The 27745-nt window shown below is 47.2% G+C and overlaps 6 protein-coding genes across 6 annotated transcripts; all 6 read right to left on the reverse strand.

Annotated features, from left to right (window-relative positions):
• Positions 1 to 863: 863 nt before the first annotated feature.
• Positions 864 to 4282, reverse strand: POJ06DRAFT_96022 (uncharacterized protein). Its single transcript, XM_056191813.1, has 2 exons — positions 3284 to 4282; positions 864 to 3234 (listed from the first exon to the last, which is right to left on the reverse strand). The coding sequence occupies exons 1-2, from the start codon at positions 4127 to 4129 to the stop codon at positions 1003 to 1005; spliced, it is 3078 nt and encodes a 1025-aa protein (XP_056044848.1). The 5' UTR covers positions 4130 to 4282; the 3' UTR covers positions 864 to 1002.
• A 2443-nt stretch (positions 4283 to 6725) lies between these two features.
• On the reverse strand, positions 6726 to 7335 carry POJ06DRAFT_251399 (uncharacterized protein; the record flags this gene model as incomplete). Its single annotated transcript, XM_056187392.1, is given in 4 exon segments — positions 6726 to 6857; positions 6888 to 7090; positions 7141 to 7247; positions 7250 to 7335. Coding segments are annotated over 2 exon segments (159 nt in total), but the record flags the coding sequence as incomplete, so codon positions are not given.
• Positions 7336 to 9817: 2482 nt separating this feature from the next.
• On the reverse strand, positions 9818 to 10936 carry POJ06DRAFT_281172 (uncharacterized protein; the record flags this gene model as incomplete). The annotated part of the gene is made up of 3 exons (XM_056189930.1): positions 9818 to 10310; positions 10365 to 10769; positions 10821 to 10936. 3 exons carry the CDS (start codon positions 10934 to 10936, stop codon positions 9818 to 9820), a joined length of 1014 nt encoding a protein of 337 aa, XP_056044850.1.
• A 6575-nt stretch (positions 10937 to 17511) lies between these two features.
• Positions 17512 to 18978, reverse strand: POJ06DRAFT_96175 (P-loop containing nucleoside triphosphate hydrolase protein). Its single transcript, XM_056191815.1, has 5 exons — positions 18856 to 18978; positions 18722 to 18795; positions 18562 to 18663; positions 18195 to 18503; positions 17512 to 18146 (listed from the first exon to the last, which is right to left on the reverse strand). Coding segments are annotated over exons 1-5 (909 nt in total). The 5' UTR covers positions 18858 to 18978; the 3' UTR covers positions 17512 to 17724.
• A 2975-nt stretch (positions 18979 to 21953) lies between these two features.
• POJ06DRAFT_251420 (uncharacterized protein) lies at positions 21954 to 24696 on the reverse strand. The gene is made up of 3 exons (XM_056187393.1): positions 23551 to 24696; positions 23431 to 23484; positions 21954 to 23370 (listed from the first exon to the last, which is right to left on the reverse strand). Exons 1-3 carry the CDS (start codon positions 24560 to 24562, stop codon positions 22232 to 22234), a joined length of 2205 nt encoding a protein of 734 aa, XP_056044852.1. The 5' UTR covers positions 24563 to 24696; the 3' UTR covers positions 21954 to 22231.
• Positions 24697 to 25568: 872 nt separating this feature from the next.
• POJ06DRAFT_251427 (pyridoxal phosphate-dependent transferase) lies at positions 25569 to 27571 on the reverse strand. Its single transcript, XM_056187394.1, has 4 exons — positions 26427 to 27571; positions 26195 to 26381; positions 25856 to 26150; positions 25569 to 25799 (listed from the first exon to the last, which is right to left on the reverse strand). Exons 1-4 carry the CDS (start codon positions 27492 to 27494, stop codon positions 25730 to 25732), a joined length of 1620 nt encoding a protein of 539 aa, XP_056044853.1. The 5' UTR covers positions 27495 to 27571; the 3' UTR covers positions 25569 to 25729.
• Between the last annotated feature and the right edge of the window lie 174 nt (positions 27572 to 27745).

Genomic DNA, 27745 nt, shown 5'->3' on the forward strand with positions numbered 1-27745 from the left:
TGCTTTCTGAAGTTTGCAATTATCTGCTTGCGCAGATAAGAAGCACCGCGGCACCTTGCGTATCGCTTCATACCACTCCCCTGGTACTTCAATTCTCATATGCAGACCATACAGATCAAATAGATCCTTGTCTACCTGTAGCTTTGGTGGCCTGATCAAGTAAAATTTAGCGACTCATGAGCAGGGGCGCCGCATTGAGTTCCCATCCCGACTTACTCCCTGCAGGATGCCTGTTGCGGGTCCCGTCATCCGTCGTACGCTACAAAAGTTTTGGTGCACATTTTTGTATTGCATTCTGCCCTAAATCTAGGGGCGAACTAAGCCATATTTCGGGTTAGCCGAATGACCGAACATCGCACTTATGAAAAAGTTTTGCAGAGCACTCGCACCCTTAGCGGTTGAACTCGTAGAAAGCACGATAATTTCTGACATCAGATTATAGGAACATAGAGTCAGCGAACGCCACAAGGTACGACCAACGTTACGTGGGTCACTCACCCCACATTTTTTTGTGCCTCACGATGCTTTAGAACTACCTGCTTGACAATCTGTACAACATATCCAAATGGCTCCCTTCTGGTGAATAAGTTGCGGCAGAAGAGAGGATGGATCCATACAAAGTTACTCCGGGTCGGGTTCGGCAATTGGCATACTATTTAAGTCAACCAAAGGACAGGATCGGTAGTTGTCAACAATTAGAGGCTCACGCACGGGTGCTTGCCATTCCATCTAAGTATCCACTGCAGAGGCCAAAAAACTGTATTCCATGCAGCCGAATGCAAGAACCTGTTGCCAAAATAACATCAAATCGGCCATACCAATACAATTAACTTAAGTCCTATTATTACATCCGGTACTTTATAGTGTAGCCTGAGAGTGGATTCTGTCACAAAACCAAATAACTTGCCATCGGTCACACACAATATGTACTACTAAGATAGTCGTAAACAAGCACAAAACAATAACACCAACTCATCTCTCTATAACCCTTTTTAAGCCCAGTTATTCTCCAGTAGCGTACCCCCCGTCCTCCTCATCCGCAGTTGGGTCTGCGTACCCGCCTAACCGCATTGAGATATTGACGCACTCCTTCACAATCTCCCTTCGGGTCTCGGTAGCGATGCCAGCTGCCTCGCCCTCATCGCCGCCGATCCAGATCCGCACACGGCCGACCAAGGCCTCACTTGCTTTCTCCACCGGTCGCCGTCGCTGCATCTTGCGGACAGTAGTCAACACCGCGACAAAGCCTAGAAATCCCAGTTCGCTTGCCTCGTAAACTTTAAGCGCCGAGTATACTTTCTCGGCAACGTACGGTCGGGATGGTAACAATGTCTGGACAAGAGCGCATCGAATTGCCGCTCGCGTATCGGGAGAAGATAGCATGCGCAGGACGTTCATTGTCGTAAACGACGTCTCCGGAGCCGGCGACCTTGTGACCATGACCTCGTCGATGAGGGTAGAGGAGCTATCGTCAAGGGACGACAGTGACATCTCATCGGCTTCGTCCTCAGTTTCGGTCTCGTCAACTTCGTCGTCCTCAGATGACGATACAACAGCTGACGTACTGGTCTCTGCCTGCACTTGCGGCTGTCGAACAGGTGTTCGAATACCGCTCCCTGATGAAGCGACTTCCTTCTTCGCACCAGCGACTGTCAAGTCCTCGCGAACAGCCTCCATCAGCTCGCGCGTGTACTCGGGACAAATGTCACCAAGAAGCACCGATCTCGCGATCAATGCCCGTCGGTGCACAATCGAATTCGGCGGAGCAACTTTGACACTCGCAGCCAAAGCCGCAGCGTCTGGAACGCCGTCCAATGACTCAACGAGAGCGCCACGTAACTTTCGGCAAGAGTACCAAGCCGCCAACGCGTCCAGTGGTGACTTGATCGCTGAATCCTCCATCGTCGAATTGAAACCATCGTCGCGATAAGTTGCTGACACGCAACCCTTCCCGGGCGGATGGTTCCAGGTCAAGTTATACGCACGGGTAACAGTATCCGCATCAAAGACATCATCGCATTCGAGAAGGTGCACAAGATGTTCCGGGGTCTTCTCGCTTGCGTCAACCGAATCCCCTTGCTCCTGCTGTTGCCGCTGGAGCTGTCGGGCCTCGTCCCATAGAGAACGTTGGTACTTGTCAGACAGACCCTGAAACCATCTAAAGTCGTGCAGCAGAATCTTAACGTGAAGTGCCTGCATCATCGCTCGAATCGGCGTCGCAGGAATTAAAAAGCTCGCAAGCAAAGTGATCAACAGTCGGACATGCGAGCAGTTGGCATCACCGCCACCAAGCTGTGCGTCAATTGCTGTCTTCCAGGCTGCCGTGCGTGCGAAATCTTCCTCTTCCGTGGTACCGACCAAAAGTTTGTAGCCGTCGAAGCCAACAACGCGGCGAAGAGCGAGCTTGGCCAGCTTCTTGGCGACCGCGTAGATCTCGAGAGGAGTTGCACGAGGTGGAACGTTGACAGTGCGGTTAGCTGTAAGCCAGGCTTGCTGACGAACTTCAAGCGGCATACTGACTGACAGGGGCTGTGCTGCAAACGAGACGGAAGCAGTCTGCGCTTTGCCATTCTTGTTGCCGGAACTGTTCTCGAACAAGGACGGATAGAAAATGTACATTACGGTTCCGAGAAGTAGGAGACCGCGGATGAGACTCATCGCAGCCTGCGCGTGAGGACCAAGAGCAGACTGCGCAGACGTTCGGATCATAAATGGCACGGCCGCCAATCCACGCGTGTTCTGACCATCAACATCATTGAATGAGTTGGCAACAACCATTCCCGCCATCGAACCCATCATAATTTTGCCCACCATGTTACGGCCGACACCGCCCATCCTGACAGCACCTCGTCCCATGACGTTGCCGTCGCCAACAGTCTGCTGATTGGCAACACCCATCATACCCTGAGCGCCACCCATCATGCCAACATCTGCCCCTGGTGGGCTGCCGTTACCCCCCATCATGCTCTCGGGAATTTTGCCGTCCAGCAGTGCTTTGTTTTCCCGCTGGAGCTGAGTGTTACGTTGCTGTAGATGAAGAATGTATTCAGTAGCCTTGGTCAAGACGGTCGCTTTATTCAGCTTGTTCGCAGGAGCAAGTCCGTCTAGTTCCTCAACGTCATCATCGAATGACCCGGTCACTGCGCAACGGAGTGCTGGAACACAATCTCTCAGAGCAGCAATTTTATCGTTCAGATTGGTTCGGTATCGCTTCTCGATCATGTTGTGTGCGGTCTATACTCGTTAAAACTACCCCATGTGTTCAACACACTTGCGTTACTACCTTCTTGGGCTTCGTAATCTTTCCACCCTTGGCGCCCTGTTCAGGAGGCGACAGATCATTCGAAGACTGATGCTGATTTCCTCGCCCTGACGTAGAAGTATGACGGACGGAAGCTTGAGTAGTGATTGTCTGCAAAGACCGCTTGGAAGCAGTAGCTGAGCCTAAAGCTTCGGCTGTAGCAGAAGCCATCAAGTTGGCATTGGCTGCCTTCTGTTGTGAGGAAATAGGTTGCTGTGGCTGCTGTTGAGCATGCTGGAATAGAGGTGGCGAGGGCAGCATTTGCGGTTCATTAGTGTACATTCCCGGAGGCGAAGGAACGAATGTTTTGTAGGGTGGCGTGAGCATCTGAGAGGACGCCGAAGATGCGGGCGAGAGCGATGTTGGCGACATTGATGAGATACTGCTGGATTGCGAAGCAGCGTTTGATACTGCGGCAGTGGAATATTCGGCTGGTGCATATGATGATGTCTCCGTTTCGAAAAGGAAAGGCGCTTGATCGGCGAGTTGGTTGTACTCGGACTTCACAGGTGGCGAGACCTTCACAGGTGACGAGACCTGCTGCGGAGATTGAAGAGGCATGATATTGCTGTTAGAGTCGAGTGGGAATAGAAAGGTGTCTGCACCCCACGAATTGGGGTCATTAGGATCATCTGTCTGGGGTGAAAACGATGACAGAGGCGACGAGCCATGCCCAGATGAAAGGAGCTCCCCAGGGGACAGGGAATGTGAAGATGCGTAGGAAGAGCCAGAGGTTTCCTCTGCTTCAAGACGAGCAAGGAAGTCCTCGCAGTCTGCGAAGTCAAAGAAGACGTTGCTTGCTGGCATTGCTGCCGCGTAGACGTCCATTGCTGGAATGAGTTGAGCTGGGTTTAGCTCAAGATGTGAACACTGACTATGATCAAGAGAAAATAGAAGCCTGGATGGGTACAGGGATGATAAATGACAATAAAGAAGAAACAAATGGGAATTGCCACGGTAAAGCGCGGTATTCAAAACTAGAGCCGTGATACGATCGGCTTGCCTCGCGAAGATGTGGGCTGATATTTGTTGTGGCACATGCTGTGGCGCATGCCCAGTGTGGACTGATTCTTGCGGGACACCCGGATTCCGACATTTAGAGTTTACAGCTGAGCTTGAATGAACTGCACGTGACGCGATCAGGTTCCTGCTCTTTAATCCAAGTTTTATGACTTCTACAAACCACTTTCTGTATGCTCGCACTTTCCTCGTGTGCCGCAATCAATCTCTGTATTGTTCGACTATATTCTGAATATTGCCTAGTGTTCAGTGTTTCGACTATACGGATTTCAACTACTGCCGACTAATTCAGCGATCAACTAGGAGACCGAAGCGATCTCATGCCGAGTGATCAGCAATCGACATGATATTTCTTGCACATGAGCATAGATCATTAAATGTGTGGGCTACATCATGTGCCCGGTCAGCTTTCACCAACCAGTGTTCCAGATATCTTACATCTTCAAAACGGGGTTCACGTTACTTCTCGTTCTAAGACGAAACGAACCCTGGACTTCCCCGGATTGTAGATATATATACTGCCAAAAAAATAATTTCTGCAAGGGAAGAATGAAAATTCCGACCGTTGAGTTGTGCAGGCAGTACCTCTAGATTCGTAGATTAGTAACGTCGCGAAGATTATGTGGGCAACGTAAACTAACTTAGTATTTTGCATCGCAACCCAGGCAACCCAGCAATGCAGTGGGTTTGACTGCGGTCAGATAGATGTTCCTTGACTTTGGAAGTTTGATGTAATATTACATGTTCTTTTAGTCAGATATCTCGACTTTTATGTCAGTTTCTGTCTCAGGCGATAAACCCTTAAGTATGATGGAAGGATTTAATTCAGCAACAGGGACGTTCTCTCTTCTAGGAACTATCTTCAAATGTCTTCGACAAGTGTGATCCGCTCGCAGTCATGCAGATAAGCACTACGTCACGGGCAGAAATGTTGACTCTAATCTGCGTGCTGCTCGCTATCAAGTCCTGACTATGCATAAATATATGTATGTATCCGAGTTACTACGGATCCAAACTTATCAAAGCAGAAAAAAGGCGTCGCTAATCAGACGACTCTTTAAGCCACGTAGGAGCGTCGTGTGAGAAGGGGAGGACATCGGAGTCGCTAATTAGAGTCATAATCGTCTTGGTCAATTTCCATTTCTAAAATATGGTATTGCTAGTTGAAGTCGTGACTAACGATGGGACGTTTGATTAGCTGAAGACTAGTCGTAAGTCGATAAAGACATGAATCCGATATAACATCCACGTATATGCGCTGATTGAGATTTCCAAATCATAGAAATCCCCAGACTCGCAATCATTCAAAGTGCGAACCACGGTAACGAAATCATCATCGAGAACTCCTAACCTCGGCTGACGCAGAAAGGTCAATGATAACTCTGTGATCGGAGCGTTGCGACAGTTCAACTAGGCAGAGAAGTCTTGCGCCGTACATTGGGAACGACTATATGATAATCTCTGTTGGTGGGAACAGGCTTTCAGGTGTTGCTGAGCGCTTCCAGACTCAGGTCCAGCAGCCAGCCATTGGCTAATAATCGTTGGGAAGACCACTGATATTTGGAAACTGCACGGCAGCTGGTATATTATGTCGACTTTCTGTCGAATGGCTTATATTCCGCAAGGGTCGGGTCAGATGTCTGTCAGAATGGATGACTAACCAATAAACTATATTATTAATCGTGAGTGTTCAGGCTCATATGAGAAAACAATGTCCGTTGCCAGCCCTCAAAGTTCAGCAGCCGAAAATAAAAGTATCGTCGGTCAAAGGTAGTTTTCCTTCACGTCAGAGAAACCTACTGTGCTGATTAATATCAAGTAAAACAGTTTGGCTGATGCCGCAATCATATTATTCTGCGGTCGTGCTTGAGGTTCAGGGTAATCTTCGCCAGATTGTTAATACTCTTTTTTTGTTCGCGGTAGTTAACTTTTATTTCAGACCTATAGCACGAGAAGGTTAGGGTTATCCAATTTAGCCGTCAGGAAATGCACACTTACTTGTATTAGGCGGCCGACCAGACATACAAAGTGAGCAAGAAATACAACAAAAATGTCTGGTGGTTACACCCTGCCATGGGTCACAAGCAACAACGGCCAGCTCCAAGAAGCTGGCCTCTCATATGTATATATGTATATATACATAATATATAGACAAACAGGAACATAATAGTGATCGAGAAAATTCTAACACCGTTCCTTATCCCCCGTGCCCACAGTCGAGTACGCGTCCCCGGAACTGGTAGTGTCCAAGTGGCTTGGATCTCGCCATCCTTGGACTTACCCTTGCTCCAGGGCGAATGAGCGCACTCGAATTAGAGAGGATCTCAGTCCGTCAGGACTCCCCTCATGCCCCCAGATGAGAACGTATTGCCGGACCAGTTGTGCTACCGCGGCTTGGTTCTCACCGTATTGGTCAGCTGGATCCAGGCTGTCCTCGCCCACATTCGAGTACGCGTCCCCGAACTGGTAGTGCCCAAGTGGCTTGGATCTCGCCATCCTTGGACTCACCTTGTTCGAGGCGATCAGCATATCGAATTAAAGAGGAGCCTGTCAGGACTCCTCTTATCCCCCGTGCCCATGCTTTATCCCCCGTACCCATAGTCGAGTACGCATCGCCCGAACTGGCGAGCGAATCAGCGTACTCGTATTGCCCCCAGTAGAGGACGAACTGCTAGAACCGGCAGTGTACCAAGTGGCTTGCCTCTGGCCACTCAGACTCACCCCGGGTTCCATGCTGTCCTCTTGCCCACACTTGAGAACACTGTCTGCCTACATCAATGTTAGCCAAATGACCAGGTTGTAGGAATTCTGAAGTATACTCGCTTGTGATCGAAGAGGATCTCAGCCAGTTACAGGCTCCCCTGTTGGCTCTCCGCAGACTGTGTCGCTTGCCAGGCGACTTAGTTCTCGTTGTCAAGTTGAAAATCTATGTTCGCGCAAGACGATGACGAGGAAGGGGGGCAGCAGCAGCGGGGAAAGATGGCCGTATTTACAACCAGACGAGAAGCACAGAAGCTGCGACCAGGGCGAGCATCCGATCTGGCCGACTCCAGAGTCTTGGCAAGCGCTGTCAGCATTCGAATTAATTAATTAATTTGTTGTCTACGGCGCGAATCCACGTCCGAGCGCGATCGTGTTACACTGAATTGGAGTACAGAGACGTCTTGCAGCCGGCAGTGTCGGATTCCTGATCCGCAATGACGCGAACAACCACTCACTATTGGCAAAACCCTCTAGAGGATTTGAAAAAGCGCTGTCTCCAGGATTCCATATCAGCTGTGCCACTGTGGACGTTTAGTGTTTCGCGAATTGTGGATGAGACAGGGACGCGTTGTTGACGCGTCGCGGAAACGCTGCGACGGACGCGTCGGCGAGCGCGCAACAGCATCCGATCTGTGTAACGCCAGAGTCTTGGCAAGACAGTCATCGGCTCGAATGTGAAATATTAATTAATTGCATGAAGCCGAGCCGACACGTGAACTAAATAATTAAACAAAATCACGAGGAACTGCCAGCCCGATAATTGCTGGTCTATACACTCCACAGCGAAGTCCAATTCCTGGCACAGCACTCGCAAACCAGACTTCTGTATTATTACAGGAAGAACACGACGCGTGTTTGCGACGCGTTACATTGTTAGATTTGCATCCTGTTCCGGACTCAACGCTTGAGCCGCACTCGCGATGCGCACGGACAGGCAATTTCGAATAAACAAATCACTCAATTCTCAAGCGCGCGTAAATGGGACAACAAGACTGAACGTGACAATAATGCTACCAAGCTCGGCGCCTATTAAGCCGAGCAGCACAAATCAGACAGACTAAACAGGTCACCCATCCTGCCGTCTCTATCAATAAGATTGGAATAGTCCCGCTTGAGGATATCAAATACTCCTAGCGAGCGCCTCTTTGTTCAGATTTCTCATCGGCATGCAGGGAGACCGGCAGAAGGAAGTCTGACGTGGTTGTCCGTGTAGAGGGTAGCAAAGAGTCATCTTCCAATATGCTACAAGAAGTGCGGGAGGTAGGGCTTCTAGGAGTGTGCCCCATCATAATAATTGATCTGTAGGACCCCAAGACGCGTCGTTGTGGTTGAAGAACGCGTCAGCTGTGTTTGTTTTCTCTTACACCAGGCAAGGTGTTGGTACTCTGTGCGCATCCGGCCGACGGCTTAATTCGACATCAGAGTTTAGGGCACGACCTTCTACTATCTGTTCGTGCTATGGCTGTTATTTCACGGCGAACCGGTCACAAGGGCGAACCGGTCAAAATTCACCACCACACCGTCAAAATTGAAGATTTCATATCAAAATCAACCGCAACAGAATAAAATTGGTCAATCTAGCAGTTCAAATTGATAACTATTTTACTACGACAGCGTCTGATTGTAAGCACAGGGCATTTTGGATGCTGGTGAGCTGAAGGACGGGACCCAGAATAGTGTTTTGCGGTGGAATCTTACCCATTAGCGTGTTTTGGATTGTGACCGGTTCGCCCGTTTGACCGGTTCGCGTGAAATACGGTACCCGAACCACTATGATATTTGCACGCTAGTAGTAACAACAGGGAAGTAACCACAACTAAACACATATCCGTATCATTTATTCGTATCGATAATATCTGGTTACATTAGACAGATCTCTATATTATAGGGCTGTTACGAATATTCGTAATTGCGAATAAAGCCTGCGTATTATTCGCAACAATTTTCGATTGCGAATATTCGCAATATTCGCAATTCGCAAATTATTGAGTAGTTACTTTTCTATCGGATGTCCCGTTCAGTTGCGCGTTGACGGGAAACAAATGTCTGCTAGTCTGCTATCTATAAAATGAGATGATAACTGTATACCATGATTTTACTAGCTCTTACGCAACCTGACCCTAACCCTGACCCAATTGGACGCTACTGTATATACTCATTGCCTAATTAGTCAACTTTCTAGCTTCTTTAAGCATGTCACGTGATAACTTGCGAATAACGAATAATTATTCGTATTCGCAGCTTATTCTGCGAATAAAATTAGCGAATATTATTCGCACTGTTTGAATTGCGAATACGAATAACGAATATAGCAGATATCTGCGAATATTCGCATTCGCAACAGCCCTACTATATTACGTCCATGTATTAAAAAAGAACCTAAACACCTATTTAAGCCGAACGCATAACCAATAACAAAAGCCATTGCACAGAATGCAGAATGAGCCGGCAAAAAATATACATAGAAAATTAGCTAAATAGGAAGAATCCATCAGCCGTCGCTAATCACGTAATATAGCCCAGCAACGGCCAAAGCCAGAGAAAATCATCGACACAATCTTTTCTCGTACCCGAATCCGCCCACAAAAGCTGCTGTCGGTGTTTTGTCCTGTAGCCATACGTTGAAATCCAAGACCACAGTCTATAAACCTTTTTAATTCATTATGCCTCACTTTCCCGTCTATAAGCCTCAAGTAAATACTGAACATTCAGACCTCATATAGAGAGTCTGCCTTAAATTTCCATAAAGGTACTAGTCAACCATATGTCTGAGAGATCATCAACCTTACCCATCATGGGATTGACCTCCATGGGATCCGCAGGTGCTCCATCGAACGCTTCATACACAGCCGGCAGCGACTTGACAGGGCTCATCGTATTGTCCAAAGTCACAAATTGAATGTCAATCGGGCTGGGCGACCCGGACGACGATGAGTATAGCGATGAGGCAGAAGTCATAGAGGAAGGTGACATTGATTCCGGCTGATTGTGACCCCGGATGATGGTGGCTGGGTCAGGTGGTAGTGCGCCTCTGCTGATAAATTCTGCCCGGATTGCACTTGTTTCAGAATCGTAAGCGCCAATAGCGGTGCTGCCAGACAAAAATGGCACTCGGGTCCAAGCCTGTGAAACGGACGAGAAATCTTGCACAACACCGGTGTCGACAGCTAACTCCGGTTGAGCGATTTGATGCTGCTCACCAAGTAATTCGACGGATCTATCCTCCCTAGGAATGTGTTAGTAGCAGTTCATTGCGCACCTTTATGAACCGTGAACTTACATCTTGATATCGCTGGCCGCAACGCTATCATTATCATCATGATCATGCTCATGCTCATGCTCCGTGTCGTGCTCGCTGTCATCATGCTCACGGACGACAACAAACCTTTCACGTTCTTCCTTCTGTAGTTCGATGGCCTTGCTGGTCAATTCATCGAGGGCCCTGTTGATCGAAACGTGACCAGACTTTGACAACAAGCAGCTGACATCATCACCTCGGCTGACACGGCGCACGAGCTCGGCCATACCGTTCTGCAGGATCTCAATTCTATTCTCTAGAAGCTCGACATATCGAGACGAATACAATTTTTCTTTCGATTTCTTGCGCTCTGTGAAGGTGCAGATCTTGTCGTCCATAATACACCTGGAGCAAGGCTTGCGGCCGTCACACTTAGACTTCTTGATTCTAGACAGGCGTTAGACATTATACAGCTAGCAGCAATGTGACAAAGCATGCCTGCAAGAGTCGCACGCCTTACCTACACGCTTGCGCGTGTTGTACTCTGGCTGATCGGCTGCAGGGGTGAGAGGATTGTGAGAATGTGACGAATATTTCGAATTGCTGGCGGGCATGACGTAAAATGTGATGACGGTCGATTGACAAAATACTGTACAATATCCAGCTCGATGGAAGATCACGATGTGAAAATATAATACAATAATATACACAGGGACTCTCTAATAACGGCGACTAGACATCTAAAGCTGGCACAGGCGCAGGAATATTGTGATTTGAGAGTCGGAGTCGGCAGATACTAGCCTCTAGAGAACCTTAGAATAGACGAGAGACGGTCGAACTGCTGTGCACGACGCAAAGGGATGACGCGCGCAATGCTGAACAGACACAAATATGGCAGTCAGCGGCGCGGTCACACGAGAAGCTTGTACCCATATAAGCGTAGGCTGTGTGGGAGTGTAACGCAGTCAATCGAGAGAGCAGAAGAATAGGAAGAGACAACGTCGGAGCGAAGCGTACTAGAACTGAAGACGACGAAATGCAGTAAGTCTAGCCTAAGTAGCCTCCAGATTGGCAGGGGGTGCGTGTAGTACTGTCGATACTACTGGGAAAAGAAAAGAGCTCTGGGCGAGACGAGAGCTGTTATATGATGGGGACCGTTGAAGCAGCGAACACGCGCGGTGCAGGATATCAACGCCAGAAAGTCAAATTAAACACAATTGCTGGGCGGACGCAGCGAGAGTACATAACTCGTTGGCCACATGAGGTTAAGAGCACGGAGGAAACAGGCATTACGATGACGACAGAGCAAAAGATGACGGGGTTTGTCGCGGCGACCGGCGCGCGGCTCCAGAAAGTCCGAGCGACTGGCCGGGTTCGGCGATGACGGCTGGTGGACGTTTGGCGGGATCAGAGTTTCCCACGTCCCGATACCCGATATAAACACGAACGTTTGCCCAGGTGACTCCTACTGCAAGACCGTATCTTCAGAGTACCCGCCGCACGAGTATCGGCGCTGCAAAAAAATAATCTTTTCTCCGACCCGGCGTAGTCAAATACAAAGCGTCGAGTGAGTCGAGTCGACTAGATCGAACACGAGCTAGACGACGGACGAGCCCAAACGAGAGCATCGTTCAGTCAATAACCTTTCTTTTCACACAGCTACAAGACAAACTATATGTGCAGTCATGTATGTGTGCTGTGACCATGTGGATATGGCAGTTCGCGCAATCATTCAGCAGTTCAGCAGTCTCTACAATGTAGACACCTGCTGAGCGACCTTTTTTTTGGAACAAGTGCTCCCGTTGCGATAGTGCAACAGGGCAGCGAATCAAGTGTAAAATCCAGCAGGGGCTGGCCATTTGAAAATAGCGCATTGGTGCTTCATGACGTCTATGTGGTATCAAGTGCGAGCTAATCGCCGTCGTAGTTCATGCGCTTTTCTTAATTATTCATCACCTAGCCACTGTATACATACATCATTGTGAGCCTCCCATGGCCCTTCAGTAGTCAATTCTCTAGGCCAACCATATACTGATTCCCTTTGCTTTGCATACGGCGTAGAGATTGAACTGGTGGGCCAGATAATTCTGCTAACACTGCGGAATACTTGAGAATGACTAATTAGGCATACGTCATATGTTAATCCGCTTTTTTCACTTTGTCTTGAACAGAGGCAGAGAAAGCTCAAAATAATCATTGTCACAAGATCAACTCGCATATATTGACAAATCTTTATAATCATATCTCGCAGTCTCAGACCGGCCCTATGCAATACACCGCTGCTGGCCAAGAGGACCACAGTGTCGTGGCTTGAAACGGTGTCAGCATTGTCAGTAATTGCTAATCTAGTGTCGCCAATCGCCCATATCTCCGCCTGCGTAGGCACATACTCGGCATTGGGATTAGAAACGGTCTACGCTCAAGGGGTTACATTGTAGAACGACAACATAATAGCTTCATGAATCAGTTTTTGCGTCATTTCAATTTGTGCACCTGCGGGGTGTAAATTGTGCATGTAGCGGATTTCTGGGGAGTCGCCCATTCGCCGATATTCGTTCTACAGTACTCTAGAGATCGCCTGACGGCTGACCCGCGTGTCGCACGTTCATCCCAAGTCCGGTTTAAACATGTAGCATTGCGCGCCATGTGCCGAACACGCGAACCAATAGTCATTCGTGACCGCAAAGATTTCTATAAGCGTCTCGCCCAATCGCCCCGTAAATGCAGAGACGGTGCTCGACACGGAGTTACCCTGTCCATTCTCCGTCCGTTGCCACCGGCGGCTGATTAAGCTTTAGGCCGAACGACATTCCCGGTCGGAGCTCGGAGACTTCATACTGCCGGTTAGCTGACAGATTGGAACACTGCAACGAAGCAACGATGCTCGCCATCATCATCACCGATTACCACATATGGTAACACTATCGTACGAGGTGCAAGGCTGCAAGCAAAATCGACGAAATTCATTTAGAGTTATCGTTCATGACAAGCCTTTAGCGGGCACCAGAAGAGCATGGCGAGCAGACACTTATTTAGAGTAGGACATCCTGACGTCATCACGGCAACACGGCACATGGAAGCTTTTGCTGAGGCTCGAGAGTCTAACCACTCACCGCTTCTCATGGCTCCACACTAGCGAATGGCAGCCGCACCCTGACCAAAGTGTTTACATCCTAGGGAACGACAAGATCAGGAATAAGCTCTCGACGCTGCCATGATTAGTGACCATCTCTATGTTGTTAATTATTATGAGCTGTCGAGTTCCTAGATTCTTAACCGTCGGGTAGTTTCTATTGATAGAGCGCCTGAGCCGCACGACCATACTTCGATCCGACTTATGGTCTGGAGTCAGTGCTTCATCAAATGGAGGTTCGCCGCTCACTATGAGTTTAGTAAACTAGTGGTGCGAAATTCTATCATTCGCTTATCCAGTCTCATCAAAAATTGCTCATACGCAAGACCACTTGCACGCTGAGACAATGACCATATATTATGCTCGCTTAGTACAATCAGATGTAGGACTTGACGTGCTCCATCGACGGCCTCGCATATTGTCGGTCGTATCGCGGCACTAAAACTATCTCGGGGCGTGAGCGAGCATGACAAGCTAGTCATCGAAACCATTGCCGATTATAATTCGTTGGTTGGACTTTCGCGGATCATGAATTGCAAATCGATAACGAGCTGTTACACAAACACCTCGACGAGCTCTGTCCTCTCACATCGGGGGGACTGGTCAAGGCGCACATCGCGTGTGCCATCTAGATGGCCGACGCCAACGACGCGAACCAAGGTTCCTATCTTCTCGAGGGAGTTTGTGGCCGAGGAATTTAGGAGGCACGATGCAATGTTTTCTCCTGGCGAATTCTGTCCTGCCTTTGGTCTCGGCGGTCAAGCCGGAATGCCTAAGTGCGACGGTTGAAGACATTTGTCCGTTCATCGCTAGTTCGGCGATAGCTCAAGAGTTCATAGAGGCCGAGTACCCAGATGGGCAGGCGAGCCAAGATCGGTATTGCGGAAGGATAATACCATTGCCGTCTATGTCTTTAACTGGACCACGAGGCATAAATGTTCGGGATATTTAGGGCTGTTACGAATATTCGTAGTTGCGAATATTATTCGCAACGAATATTCGCCCGAATAATTATTCGCAAAATTTTGGATTGCGAATGAAGTCTGCGAATATTATAAGCAACAATTTTGATTGCGAATAAATTATTCGCTAAAACTTTGCGAATATTCGCAATATTCGCAATTCGCAAATTATTGAGTAGTTACTTTTATATCGGATGTCCCGTTCAGTTTCTCATTGACGGGAAACAAATTAGTCTGCTAGTCTGCTATCTATAAAATGAGATGATAACTGTATACCATAATTTGACTAGCTCTTACGCAACATGACCCTAACCCTGACCCAGTTGGACGCTACTGTATATACTTATTGCCTAATTAATCAACTTTCTAGCTTCTTTAAGCATGTCACGTGATAACTTGCGAATACGAATAACGAATATAGCGGATATCTGCGAATATTCGCATTCGCAACAGCCCTAGGGATTTTCAGTGCACAGTTGGTGTTAACAGCTTCGTAGGCAAGGCAAGTACTACATTGTTGACCGCAACTGCGATGTTCAATATGCATGAGGATACCTTCAAATTGGCTGCCCATGAGGACGAATGACATGATCGATGCTATCTGTTATTCGTCTTTTATTTGTGCATGCTTTTATTTATAGCTTACCCCCTTAAGATATTTTTGCCCCGATGCTAGATCGGCCTTAGTAGTATTTGCGCTCTATATTTATTTAAACGTATGTTGCCGTCGATATCAACGATTTGTGCCATGACATGAACAGAATGAAGTACTCAAGTCTTGAATATGAAACACCCAAGAATGATAAACCTGGTGTTGCCACCGACACGGGAAATGATTCTGAGATACTGTGCACAGCAATCAGCCAGTGACGGCGTACCGGGTGCAAATGACACACCTGGTCAGAAAAACTTGTGACCATGTACCTCAATGTGATCAACTAGGCGCTGGATTTGTTTCCACAGCGATTAACCTATCGGATAAACGGCAGCCTTAAAGCATTTGAACTTACCCCTGAATCTGAGCCGTATAGCCGCCTTCGACTGTTCGAAAACCGCACCGCTCGTCCCTGGATTGGTCGCCGTGCCATTCCGAGAATCAGTTCTACGCATGCAGGGGGATTTAGCCGAATGTCGTTTACGCAGTGGCTTGGCGTCAGCTTGCAACGGGAACTTGCCGGTGAGCCGATGTCCAGGCGGCAAGTGCAGACAGACCAAAAGTAGCTGCCTTCTTAAATTATAATGGTATAGTAGTATAAATACTATTGGTAGCTACTCGTACGATCGAACAAATCCTTACTGTCGTCTATTTCGTGCTTTTTTTGCAGTTTTGCAAATATGTGTCCGTCGATCGCGTTTTCCACTCTCCCCGACAGAAGTGAAATAGCTTGATTTATAGCATATTGATGTGCGATACAATGATCTACACCAACGACACCAAACGAATGCCATTATTCGCTGAATGAGAGATTTGAACTCATGGCTTGTTATAGCGAAATCAACAATTTTGCATATCAATTATGGAACATTTCATTCAATTGCATCGCCACATCTACAAAGATATTTAGTCATGATAGCCGCGTGTACTTACTTTTCGCATTAACTGTTACAGAGTTGCATTGATATTGGCGTCCTAAAGTTGGTCTGCACTAATGATCGGGGATTAACGTGAGATGCGCCGCCCTAGCCCAAGTAAGTAGAAAAGGCAAACATGCCATAATTTCATTACTTCTCTTCAGAAGAACTTCGTTTGTGTCATGCGCGATATTGCCACAAAACATCCAAAAATGTCGACCAACAGGGTCTAGGACGAAATGAACACGTAATTATTCCCGGTATAATAGAGGCGTCGGACAGCACTTGTCCGATTGAATCTTTAGTCCTTGATGGAGCACCAACAGGTAGTCTGACTAGGGATTGGGTCTACAGCTGTCCTTTTCACGCACAAAGCTGGACGAACGTCACATCCATCGACTCATTCATCCAATCCTCCATGCGTCCAGATCATTTCCGTGCCGATACGACTCAGAAATCGGGTCAGAAATACACCTTGCCAATTGCAATGCTTCCTTCATCTTGACTACGAATGGTGCCAAGGTCTTTAAACTTTGTGCCAATAATGTACTGTATCGCAACAGTGTGCGGCTCGGCATCGCTTTACCGAGAATTCGCCGAGTTCTCAATTTAATTGCAACCGTCGCCGCGGCACGTTGTGCTCAATTTTTTTCATCCGTAGATCGATAGAACATACTAACTTGGCATAGACGAGAGAATAGATTACGAGCACGTATTATACATAGAGTGTTTGGTAAGCGACCATAACCGGACAATTACCGGGCGCCCGGAACACGGCCGGTTGGAAGCTCGCGGCGGTGGCATATTGACGAAGGAGGCGTTCCGAGAATCTTTCCGGGTGCCTCTGCAAGGACAGTCTAAATGAGAGGCCGTGCATTAGCGAACATGACTCCTGTGAGTAAGCTGCATTAGAATAACTGGGACAATACTTAGAACTGTAGTAGGCGGTGGCAGGCATCGAGAATAGACTTTTAGAGAAGTCAATACTTATCCATTGTGAAGTCGATCCTGTATAGAGTTACTGTTGTTGCGCAAGGCCGCAAGGTTTGACTCTCTTGGAAGTGCAGCGTGACATCACCAAGACGTCACCGGAGCCATAGTATGGCTCTTCCCGGCCAGGTGTCGCAAGTTATGGATTCGAGAAGTGTCTGGCGGAGCTTGCGTCGCGCGGGCCAAAGCGAAAAAGTCAGGGGTTGGCTGGTACGTCGCTTCTTCCGTCGGATGCAAGCTGCGTACCCACCGCCTCCGGATCATAACCGTGCATGACTCCTGCTTGCCCGCAGGCCAATAGGGGCTTTCAAGTAAGAAAATCAATTTGACTGATTATGATTATTTACTAGGGTTGACGCCGATTAACCTTTGCTTACGTTTTAGTCGCGCTTATATTTGGTCAATCGACATATATTTGAGATAATAGATCGTTGCTGCGGTTTGATCGGGTCGCATGATTATCTCCTGCACTTCATTAAACTTGAGTCCGGTCAGACGCACAGTAAATACTAGAATTGCAGATGTCTCTAAATGTTATCATTGACATCATGACATTAAGATTAAGATTAATTTATGAGACAAGCATGATGTTCCTCGCTATACCAGTGTCCTGTTTGCTGACAGGGAAGCTATTATTGATATTTATCAATCATAATAGTATGTGGCAATACTAGATGCAAGAGATAACACCAAAACGAGACTAAAAGCCAACCTTCCCATGCCATAAAGTAAAGAAATCCAGCGGTTACGTGATAATACAACAAATTGCGGATTTTTCTTTCCGGGTCGGTCGCCCGTTATCGTACTGTGGTCGGTCAAGCGTCTGGTGACGAACATAAACAGCATTTTTCTCATCGTACGTCATATGGCCAATTATCGATGCCTCTTGTTGCTCCTCAGTGACCGTCACAGAGGATTGAGCTGTCCGCGCCGTCTTCGTGGTTTCTGTGGCACTTAGCGAAGGTCCCGATGAGCGGTCATCATTGGCGTACGGATTTCTCGAGATACCGACCGCTGCAGCTGCTTCGGCGGCCAGCTCTTCCCGAGCACGTCGTTCTTCCTCTAACGCTTGTCGCTCTAACCTTCTATTCTCCATTATTCGGCGAATCATCAACGCAAATGTCTCTTCGATGTTTACGCTTAGGAGTGCACTAGTTTCCATGAATCCTACAGTGTATCAGCAATGGCCGACCTGACTCGGTAACAAGTACTCACCGCAGCCATGCTTTCTCGCCCACGCAAGTCCCTGAGCACTAGACACTGCACGATATTGAGCTAAATCGCACTTATTCCCAGCAACAATCTTGACTGGAGGGGCCGCGTGTGGTGAATGATTTATCTCCTGTGCGTTAGAGATCAACTCGTCAAACTCTTCGAGAGCTAACAAAGAATCGGGGACTGTCATGTCGTATACAAGAAGGTATGCGTCGGCAACATTTCCAGTCTGCCATAAGCCGCTGAGAAGGCCTCTGTACTCCTCCTGCCCTGCTGTGTCGATAATGTCTAAGCCGAATGTTTGCCCATCTATCGGAATATTTAGCTCCGTGATCGCTATCGTAAGCTTAGTAGCCAATTAACTTACCGACTACTCTTGTCGTTGAATAAGAATCCTCAATAGTCGGATCATATTCTTCGACCCATTGACTTCTGACAAGTCGCATAGTTATGCATGATTTACCGGTTCCTATGCAATCTGTAAGTGATATCTTCATGACATATCATCATTGGCGAGCAAGTCATACCTCCGTCTCCCAGAATAGCAATCGAAATGGGCTCGGATTCACCAATTGGCTCGGTGGACACAGCTGGAAGCGACCTACATGATTACCGTCTGAGAGCTATTCCACACTACATCATAAACAAACGCAATACTCACATTCCGTCTGCCCTTCCTGCAATTATCAACAAAGTGCAGAACAGTTATCGTAATAAACATATTTGAAAGGGAGTAAGGGGAGCAGTCTAAAGCATACTTCCTTTTGAGTTCGAGACCCCTGTATCGGTATTGTTAGGTAGCAGAGTTTGAAACTGGTTTGATCAAAAAGTCATCTAAAATAATATCTGGAAGCTCTAAAACGACCGACAAAATCTCATTTTCGCATTTTCAGATTCTAAGTTCGGCTCAATCTGCTATAGTAAATCAAACCTGCCATGCTTGTCTCAGCTGGCGCATAATACATATTGCGACAAGTTTCTCTCCATCTGCATTTGTAAATTCGAAACCAACCAGCAATTTTGCTTGATCCAACACGGCGAACCGGTTCAATTTCTGCTAGCCCTCGGATTTGCAACTGAAGGCGCTAAGCATGCTCACAGGCAACCCAAGGCCGCGCGCATCGCATCGCAGACTAGGACTTTGTAGGAACCAGAGACGCGGTAAGAACAAGGCCCCCCTTATTATTTATTTATTTAGCTTTATACAAGTACGGATACGAAAAGACCGCGCGCCGCGCGTGACTGGACACCAGGTTCAGATTGCAATCACTTGCACTCATTTCTACAGTACTGATCACTTGATCGCTAGCTCATAGAAGAATTGGTTAGATCGAAGATGGACGCCCGACATAGTTAAGAGATTTCGCCTTGGCTTGCAAGATCTAGACAAAGTCTCTTCTACAAATGCTTCCTAAGCGAATTCTCTTATGCACATGCTTGTGCATATGAAGAAGTCTGATAATATCTGCACCAACCATACGAAATTTACCGACGTGATTTGCAACTATGCCACAAGTACAGTTGAACCTGTTAAGCCGATCGTTGTAAGCCAATAGCACCTTTAAGCCGATTCGTTTCTTGTAAGAATTCGTGTCACATCAGTGCCTCTTTCCTCGTAAGCCCATAACGTCGCGAAGCCGATATGAATTAGCTGTAAAGATTGTATAGGTTTAGCAACTCTAACCGCAACTAGTGGCTGCGGATATCCGGCGCAAGGGGCACATCTGCACCAACTTTCCCCTTAATTTCTGCTAGCCTGGTTTACCGACTAAATAGACCCGTTAAAGCCGATTCGCTGTAAGCCGATAACCCCGTCAAACCGACACTATTTTCTGTAAAAAGTCGCCTCATGGTTGTTAATCCATTTCAATAAACCGATAAGGCTGTAAATTAAACAGGGACTCTTTTAATATCGGCATTGGTTACTCCGATCCGCGACAGTCCCATTGAGCGCAACGGGCTAGTTCAATCCAAGCTTCAATCGTCAGTATCGTCTTGCGATCGACGAACTATTCTCTATCAAGGAGAACGACGCGAATGAGGACATTTAGATTTAAAGACAAAGCTAGCTACTGAAATGGAACTGCCAATATAGGCATCGCAGGTCAAGGGTTTGTTCGAGAAAATGATTCGATTCTGAGACTCGGATTAATTGATCACTTTGCGAAGCCTAGCTTAAGTAAGGGAATAAGGGTCGGGCGGATTCTAAGGTAAATGTGTAAATTGTGCTGAAAACTCTATGTTGAGTAGCGAAGCAACCAGGAGATATCCATGAATATTCGACCCGATATGACGAAAAAATGACTGATCAATACCAAGTCAATTGAGCGGCGAGGAACTGCGGATAAACCCTAACGCTACTGATACAGGGAGTCGGAGTGGATGAGGCCACTGACTCAGGTAATCCGTTGTGGAACCCAAAGCGACACATATCTGTACATTATCCTATATATAAACCATATTCCATGTACTCGGAGCATTCGGTTCCACTTAATAAAGTGAGCTGATTCAATGGGTAGATCAAGCCTTACTACTGAATCCGTACCTATTCATTGAATCATACGATCAAATAGAGGCTTTAGAGCCTATATAGTTGAGTGCAATATACTAGGGGTGGAAGCGATTTGCGAGCAATGGTAACTCTTAATCGTATATTCTAATATGATTACTATACGATTGGTTGCAGATGTTTACGACTAACTATACGAGCAGTAAAGTTAATTTGCTCGTAAAAATCGTATAATTGGTACCCTTTTGGGTGCGGCTGGAGTCCTCAAGCTGCTTTTGTAGTGGTAGAGAGAGCTGGAAAAATTCGAGCTTTTAAATTGGTATAAAGATACAAATGAGCGTAAGTACATATCCACTTCCTCTGACGGGTGATCTGCAACCAAAGTAAGTGTTCTCATACTTTTTCTTGAGCCTAGCAAGTCTTTGCCTTCATTTATAACCTCTCAACCGCTGCCTCGGAGGCTGGGATTGCAAGATAGTCCTTGACTGCTTTGCTGCCTTCTTTGTGAGCTCTCCATCACTGTAGCAGCCATCCCGCTACAGTGGTATCCACAGCTACTGTCTCTTCCTCAAAGTACCTGTCGATGTCTGATCTCAAAGCTCTTCGAAGCCATAGCTTTTAGGAAAATACGAGACTCCAAAGTAGGCTTCTACTCTTCGTATTGGTTCAATAGGATTATAATCTTACCTTCCTAGTAAGGACTAAGATTACTATCCGTACCATTTATACTATGAAATACGACTACTTTACGATTAAAGCCTCATTTTTACTATTAAATTTACAATATCTCAACAGTTGACGGTACCTTAATCGTATCCACCCCTACAATATACTCAATATAGTCAGTGGATCATGGTCTCTAGACGATCGGGTGCCTCAATGTGAATGTACTGAGCAGTTCGTCTAAATTTATCATATCCGTACTATCCGTACTAGGTACGGATAGTACGGATATGAATACAGATAAGGCTAATTTAATTGCATATAGATACGAATGCAGATATTTTGTCTGGTTACGGATAGGAATATGAATAAGGGAAGATCAGCCTGGATATTATTCATGCCGATACCTAAATGATCACTAGCAATTGAATCTATCAGTATGCAATCTTGGTATGGAAAAATTGGGATCCGACGGGTAAGTCTGCCTTCAAACATACCCAGAACAAAACACGCCTCGAGTCACCAGCGACTTGACAAATTGCTTTGTCCCTGGTGAAGCTTCGGAAATGTTTACGACATGAGATAGTGACTCAATTTACTGTTTGTATGTATTGGATACAGTATTTTTGTCGGGTGCTGAAAAACAGACTTTCCGCGCGGCTGCTACAACCTGTGTCGCTTACCTCCCATTAAAATCGAAAGGCGACCACATTTTTACTAGGCAATTGGATCTAATGTACACTATGCATTAAGGCAAAATAAGCGCGAGATAAGGGCCTAGTGAGATATACAAAAAACCAAATCCTAGTAATATGCTCCGGTATATTTAGTCTCCAATTTTGCTACTCCCCTCGTTAATCCCCTGTCACCTCTTTTCTCTGAGAAGTCTAATGTACTCTTCTCTTAGACTTTTATTCTCCATCTCCATTTGGTTGAGCTCATAATGCCAACTTGTAGACCTCGCCGGCTCCAATTCCTCAAACAGGTTCTCACTGGTTTGTGACTTTACCAGCCTGATACCAGCCGCGGAAGCTCGGCGCTGTCTTGTTCCTTGGCTACCTCCATCAACCCTTATTCTCGCTATCAAAAAATGAGGTCGGCCACTAGATGTCGCCGATTCTGGGCCCTGCCGCTGGCACGCATATATTGTTGAAAATGCTAAGTGGAATTCACCTCTAACCGCTCTGAATGCATGCCGCACCGATTCATATTCAGAAGATCCATCAGCAACAACATTTAAGGCCTGCGTGATTCTCGACTTCTCCGTGGGATCATGAGCATAAGACTGTAAACTCGTGCCAAAAAGATCATCCATTTTGTATCCTAGCAATCGCTGTGCGCCCGACGAGGCGAATAGAATAATCCCCGTCGGCGATAGCTTCATCCAGAGTTCATTGTTTTCAATTCCCGAAGTCTCTGAGACACCAAGAATCGTCGAGGATTTCAGATAATACACTGGTCTTTCTCGACCAATCAGGACAATGCATTTGCGCGACTTGCCCGCTTCCTTGAACAGTCGGCCGCAACTTTCCAGCCAGATATATCCGGAATACTGTTTCCGAATTCGGAACGTTGTATTTATATCTGAATCCAGATTATTCGTCGCTTCTTTCAGATCGCGCGTCATGTTAACCACGTCACTAGGATGGCATATCTCCGCGAGCGGTGTCCCAACTAACTCTTGTGGGTTATACTCGAGCACTGTTGTAGCTGACGGCGAGCAATAGCTGAAAATACCACGCAAGGTGATCACGTATATAAGGTCTTCAGAATTCATTAGCAATGCTTCGCTAAACAGCTTGTCTGTGACCTCTGCATCACCCAGTCCCAAAGCTCCAAGGACTTCGACTGCACCGGACTTCCATGGCATATTGGGATGTTGTTGGGTGATAATGAGAGACGCCGACCCAACACCATCACGGTCATTATCTGCCAAAGATATCTGAGAAGGACCTAACGATCGTGGTGCTTCTGTGCGCCGATAATTCATGGCATACGAACCATCTGCAAAATTGCAACGAGTCAGGTCGGTACCCAAACCTAAGCCTCTGAAAATATACGTACTCTTTGATGCCTTCCAAATTGCCTGCGGCTGTTCTCCTAAGTCGACTTGGAAGCCTAGTGACATATCAGAAAAATCTGGTCAAATTAAGCTGTAAGTTCGTGACGGATGTAAGGACATACCAACGAGGAACGCAATATCTGGACCGTCCCACGTAATCGGGATGATTGTCAGCAGATTTACAAATGAATGTCCGGTCTTTTTGTAATTGAGAAGAGGCGCCTGCGTCTCCTGTCCATCAAGAAGACCACGCTTGATTCGTGCCACGGTGTTGCTATCTGTGAATCTTCGAAACTCGCCTTCGACAACCTGGCCACCAGGAGACTGGAGAAAACGACAATTTCGGCCAACGATCTCACCCTGGGTGTATCCAGTCAAACTCTCAAAAGTCGAGGAGCAATAAACAATCGGTAAGTCAACTTTGCGAGCATCACAAACGACAAATGAACAGGACATATCAACTGGACCGATGTTGATCTGCGGAGCCGTTCTGGTAACGACCTTGGCGAGAATGGACATGATGTCAAAGCCCGTGGATGAATAGATCCCAGTCAGCTGCGGCGCGTCAACGTCTGAATCTGGGACAGTCATGCCTTGGTACTGCAATTGTTGAGGTGACTGTCCCATTGCGGACGCAGAGGCTTCCTGAGCAGCTGTAGCGATGCGGTTATATAGTGATAACGACGGGTTGAGCAATTGCTGTGATTCATCCGACCCGCTGGACACTTGCATTGATCCTACCGGCTCTTGTTGCTGAGAAGGCAATATGAAGCTATCGCTATCGCCTATGTATACTTGCTGATATATGTCCGACGAGCCAATGTCACTGGCGACGTGCGATTGATATGCCTCTGGACCAGAGGACAAGTAGAGCATCGACGGCGCTGGGACACCTGCTCCAGATATATCGGACGAGATTGAATCAGACGGCTGAGCCTGTGATATGGCAGTCCCGGAGTCTAAAGTATCTGTTGCTACTGTGGAGGTAGTTTGGTCGGGAGAGGTCATGAACAGCGATGATGGAATTGTCATAAGGTATTGCGGATTTTCATGTGATTGCTGCGCAATATGTACCGCTGGTGGGGGATCGCATACTGGCGGTGGCCCGGCACCTGGAGCTGAATAATACGCCATATCGCGCAGAGCCTATCGAGCGGTTGTAGGCGAGGGATCAAGACTTGGTGGGCTTGATCCCCGTAATGTGCGGCGCGTGGAAGGCCCGATGGGCACGGGCGGGGCAACGCTGCTACTCTCGCGATTATGGCGCAGCGTGGCGGTGCATTATTAAACCGTCCCGGCAATATCGCGTCGCAATTGGCAACATTTAATACTTGCCGTATCGCTTAGCAATTGGCAACAAATATACCTATTGCATCCGCTATCAAATATATGATCGATAGAAGATTTGCCCGACAAATTTGTGGTAGCCGGTAGCCTTACGAAAAGTGAGCTACTGCTCAGCGAGCCCGGCTAGATGCCGACAATTATTTTGTATCCTACAACTATTACTGATTGAAACGTGATACTAGCCACATCATTTCATCGGACGTCAGGCGATGACCGCAGCGAACCGAGGGTGATGCAGGATCCGCAATATGGGACCCCGATCACTGACCGCCTCGGCGCGTTGGAGTGATCGATGCTTCTCGCGCTGGATCTCTTCGCTATTTGCAGCGTATGCCAGCCTTCGGCTATTGAAGCAATAATGTTCACGTTATTCAATCATTGCTGGTGAGTCTAGCTATGGATCTTATAAGGGCTGGATTCGCCCGTATAATTTCGAGAACCAGGATTACTTAGGAGGCATACAGGCTGGCTAGATTGGGCTCCAGTGGCGGTCTAGGTGCCACCAATTATGTCATTTGGCGAGGCTGATCATTATGAGCTCTGCTCCTCGACAATAATGCGTGGTTTGTGGTGCTCGATGGCAGCACAGTGTTACCGAAGATAAGTCGAGCGCCGAAGGCACGATCGCGATTGTCGCTTTCCAACAGAATTCTTCTCATCGATCGACAAGCTACATTCATATACGTGCCTCTAGCAGGAAAGACGTTGTGATCTCTGTAGAACCTTTACCGGGCTCATGGCCCTGCGCAATGTCTCCGAGTCTTCAGTATTCAGAATACCCACCGAACCGGGTTAGACTGTTGCTAGAATCTATTAAAGATGACTATTAAATCCTTTCTTATTAATGACGATTATTGATTTCTTCCGATTCCCCATATGCATAGCTACCATTTTTAAACCCTTGCACGTGATGAAGTAAACCAGTTGTCAGGACAAATCACATGAAATATGCAATTACAACTGCAGAGCCTTGCCAATTCTCTCGATTGCTTCCACCAATTCCTCGACAGTCTCCGTTGTGGTACTGGATATCACAGTTAGAGAGAATGAGATCTACACGGCGAACTACCAAGTACTTACGTTGGAGCATTGACAACGGCTCTAAAAAATTCTCCCTTGCCATAAGCCTCAGTAGGCGGAGCGTAGTCTACTAAGAATCTGCCGGACGCTTGAAGCTCATATGCAATCGCGCGCGTGATTTTTGTATTGTATTCGGCATCGTTTTGCATCGCGTCTCCGCGCGGTGAATAGTAGAAGCAGGTCTGTAGGCACGGAGGAGGATTCGACGAGATAAGAGTAAATCCTGGTCGGTTCGAGACTAGGTTAGCAAGGTGGGCACTAACTGCAAACGCCTGCTCCACCCTCTTCGCATATCCTGGACAAGTTAGTAACGATTCAACCAGCTCTAGAGATACGTACCGTCCTTGCCGTACCACTTCCAGCCTAAGAAAAGTTTCAACGAATCTGCACGCCGGCCACAGCCCATTGTAGAGTCGCCCATATCAAAGTCCTCGCCATCAGTTGCATCGGAATGATATAGATATGGTGCGCGTAATGACGAAGCTTTTTGGAATATTCGATGATCAGGTGCGAGAAGGAATGAGCACTAGTCCACGTGAGACCCGTCACCTTTTTAATACATCTGACTTACAGTCAAAGGAACTCCGAGCATCTTATGTGGATTAACTGTTAAACTGTCTGCAAGCTCTACTCCCTTCAATTTATATCGAAGTTTATCCGAGAATACCACATTTCCACCCCATGAGCCATCGACATGAAGCCATAGGCCATACTTCTTCGCAATAACTGCAATTTCCTCGAAAGGGTCAAAGGATCCGTAAACAGTTGTTCCTGCAGTAGCGTTGATATATAAGGGAGTGTATCCTTGCTTTTTAGCCTCCAAGATTTTCTCTTCCAAAATCTCTACTCGCATGCGCTCATCCTTGTCGACAGGAATTGTCCACACTGACTGACTTCCGAGACCCAGCGAAATAGCCGCCTTCTCAACACTATAGTGACCGTGGCAGCTAGTGAAAATCACAAACTTGTAGTTGCCATTGCCATTCACTTTAGTGTCGGGATACAAAATCGTCCGCGCCACAACTAAGCTGTGTGTATTTGACGCAGATCCACCTGGAAGGGTAATACCACCAGACCATGGCGAAGTAAACCCAAACAGTTCCGCATATTCATGAGACGTCCTCTTCTCAATTAAAGTCAACACTGGTGCCACGCTGTATATATACGAATTAGTATTAAGAATCGACAGTAGCAAGTCAGTTGCGACGCCGACAGGATTAGTCGACGCGTAGAGTTTGTCCATAAAACCTGGATGCCATGTCACGACCGAATGACGAAGGATCTCGTCTAGTACTTCGAGGAACTCAGATTGTCCACCCCCGACATTAGGAAGTGATAACTGACTACCTAGAATGCGGGCCAGTTGCTTTGGTGGGACTGGATCACCAATACGAGCGTTGTGGTCATCGGCCGCTGCTACATATGCAACGGCCCTGTGAGCCACGGCTGCGAGCAACCCTTCAAGCTCAGTAGCACGACTAATATTTTGTTCGAAAGAAAGGGTCATCGGCTCATAAAACCGCGGAATATCTGTTCTTCTGAATCTGCAGGTGAGAAAATAATGTGAAACGTGCTCAACTCTACGTGAATCGACGAAGTGACTAACAAGTTTTTGTAAACGATGGTGCTTGTACCTCATTTTGGCCCAATTCGGTTTGGGTCGAAACGTGATTTGTCATGGGCTGTCATTCTTGAAAGCGGCTATGTGTAAGGGAAGCTGAGAACTGTATATAGCTGAGAGTATTGACTTTCATTTCCTACTTTCTGAAAAATCCTGCAACCTTGCTATGATAGATTATTTAGCCCTTACTCCTTAGTGTCATAGCGTCTCTGCGTCCGGCTTTGATTAGAGTTGTCCCGGAATGCTCCTGTACGGGATTTGTCACTACG

Source organism: Lipomyces tetrasporus (genome assembly GCF_029532465.1).
Source record: "Lipomyces tetrasporus strain NRRL Y-64009 chromosome Unknown POJ06scaffold_4, whole genome shotgun sequence".
NCBI lineage: Eukaryota > Fungi > Ascomycota > Lipomycetes > Lipomycetales > Lipomycetaceae > Lipomyces > Lipomyces tetrasporus.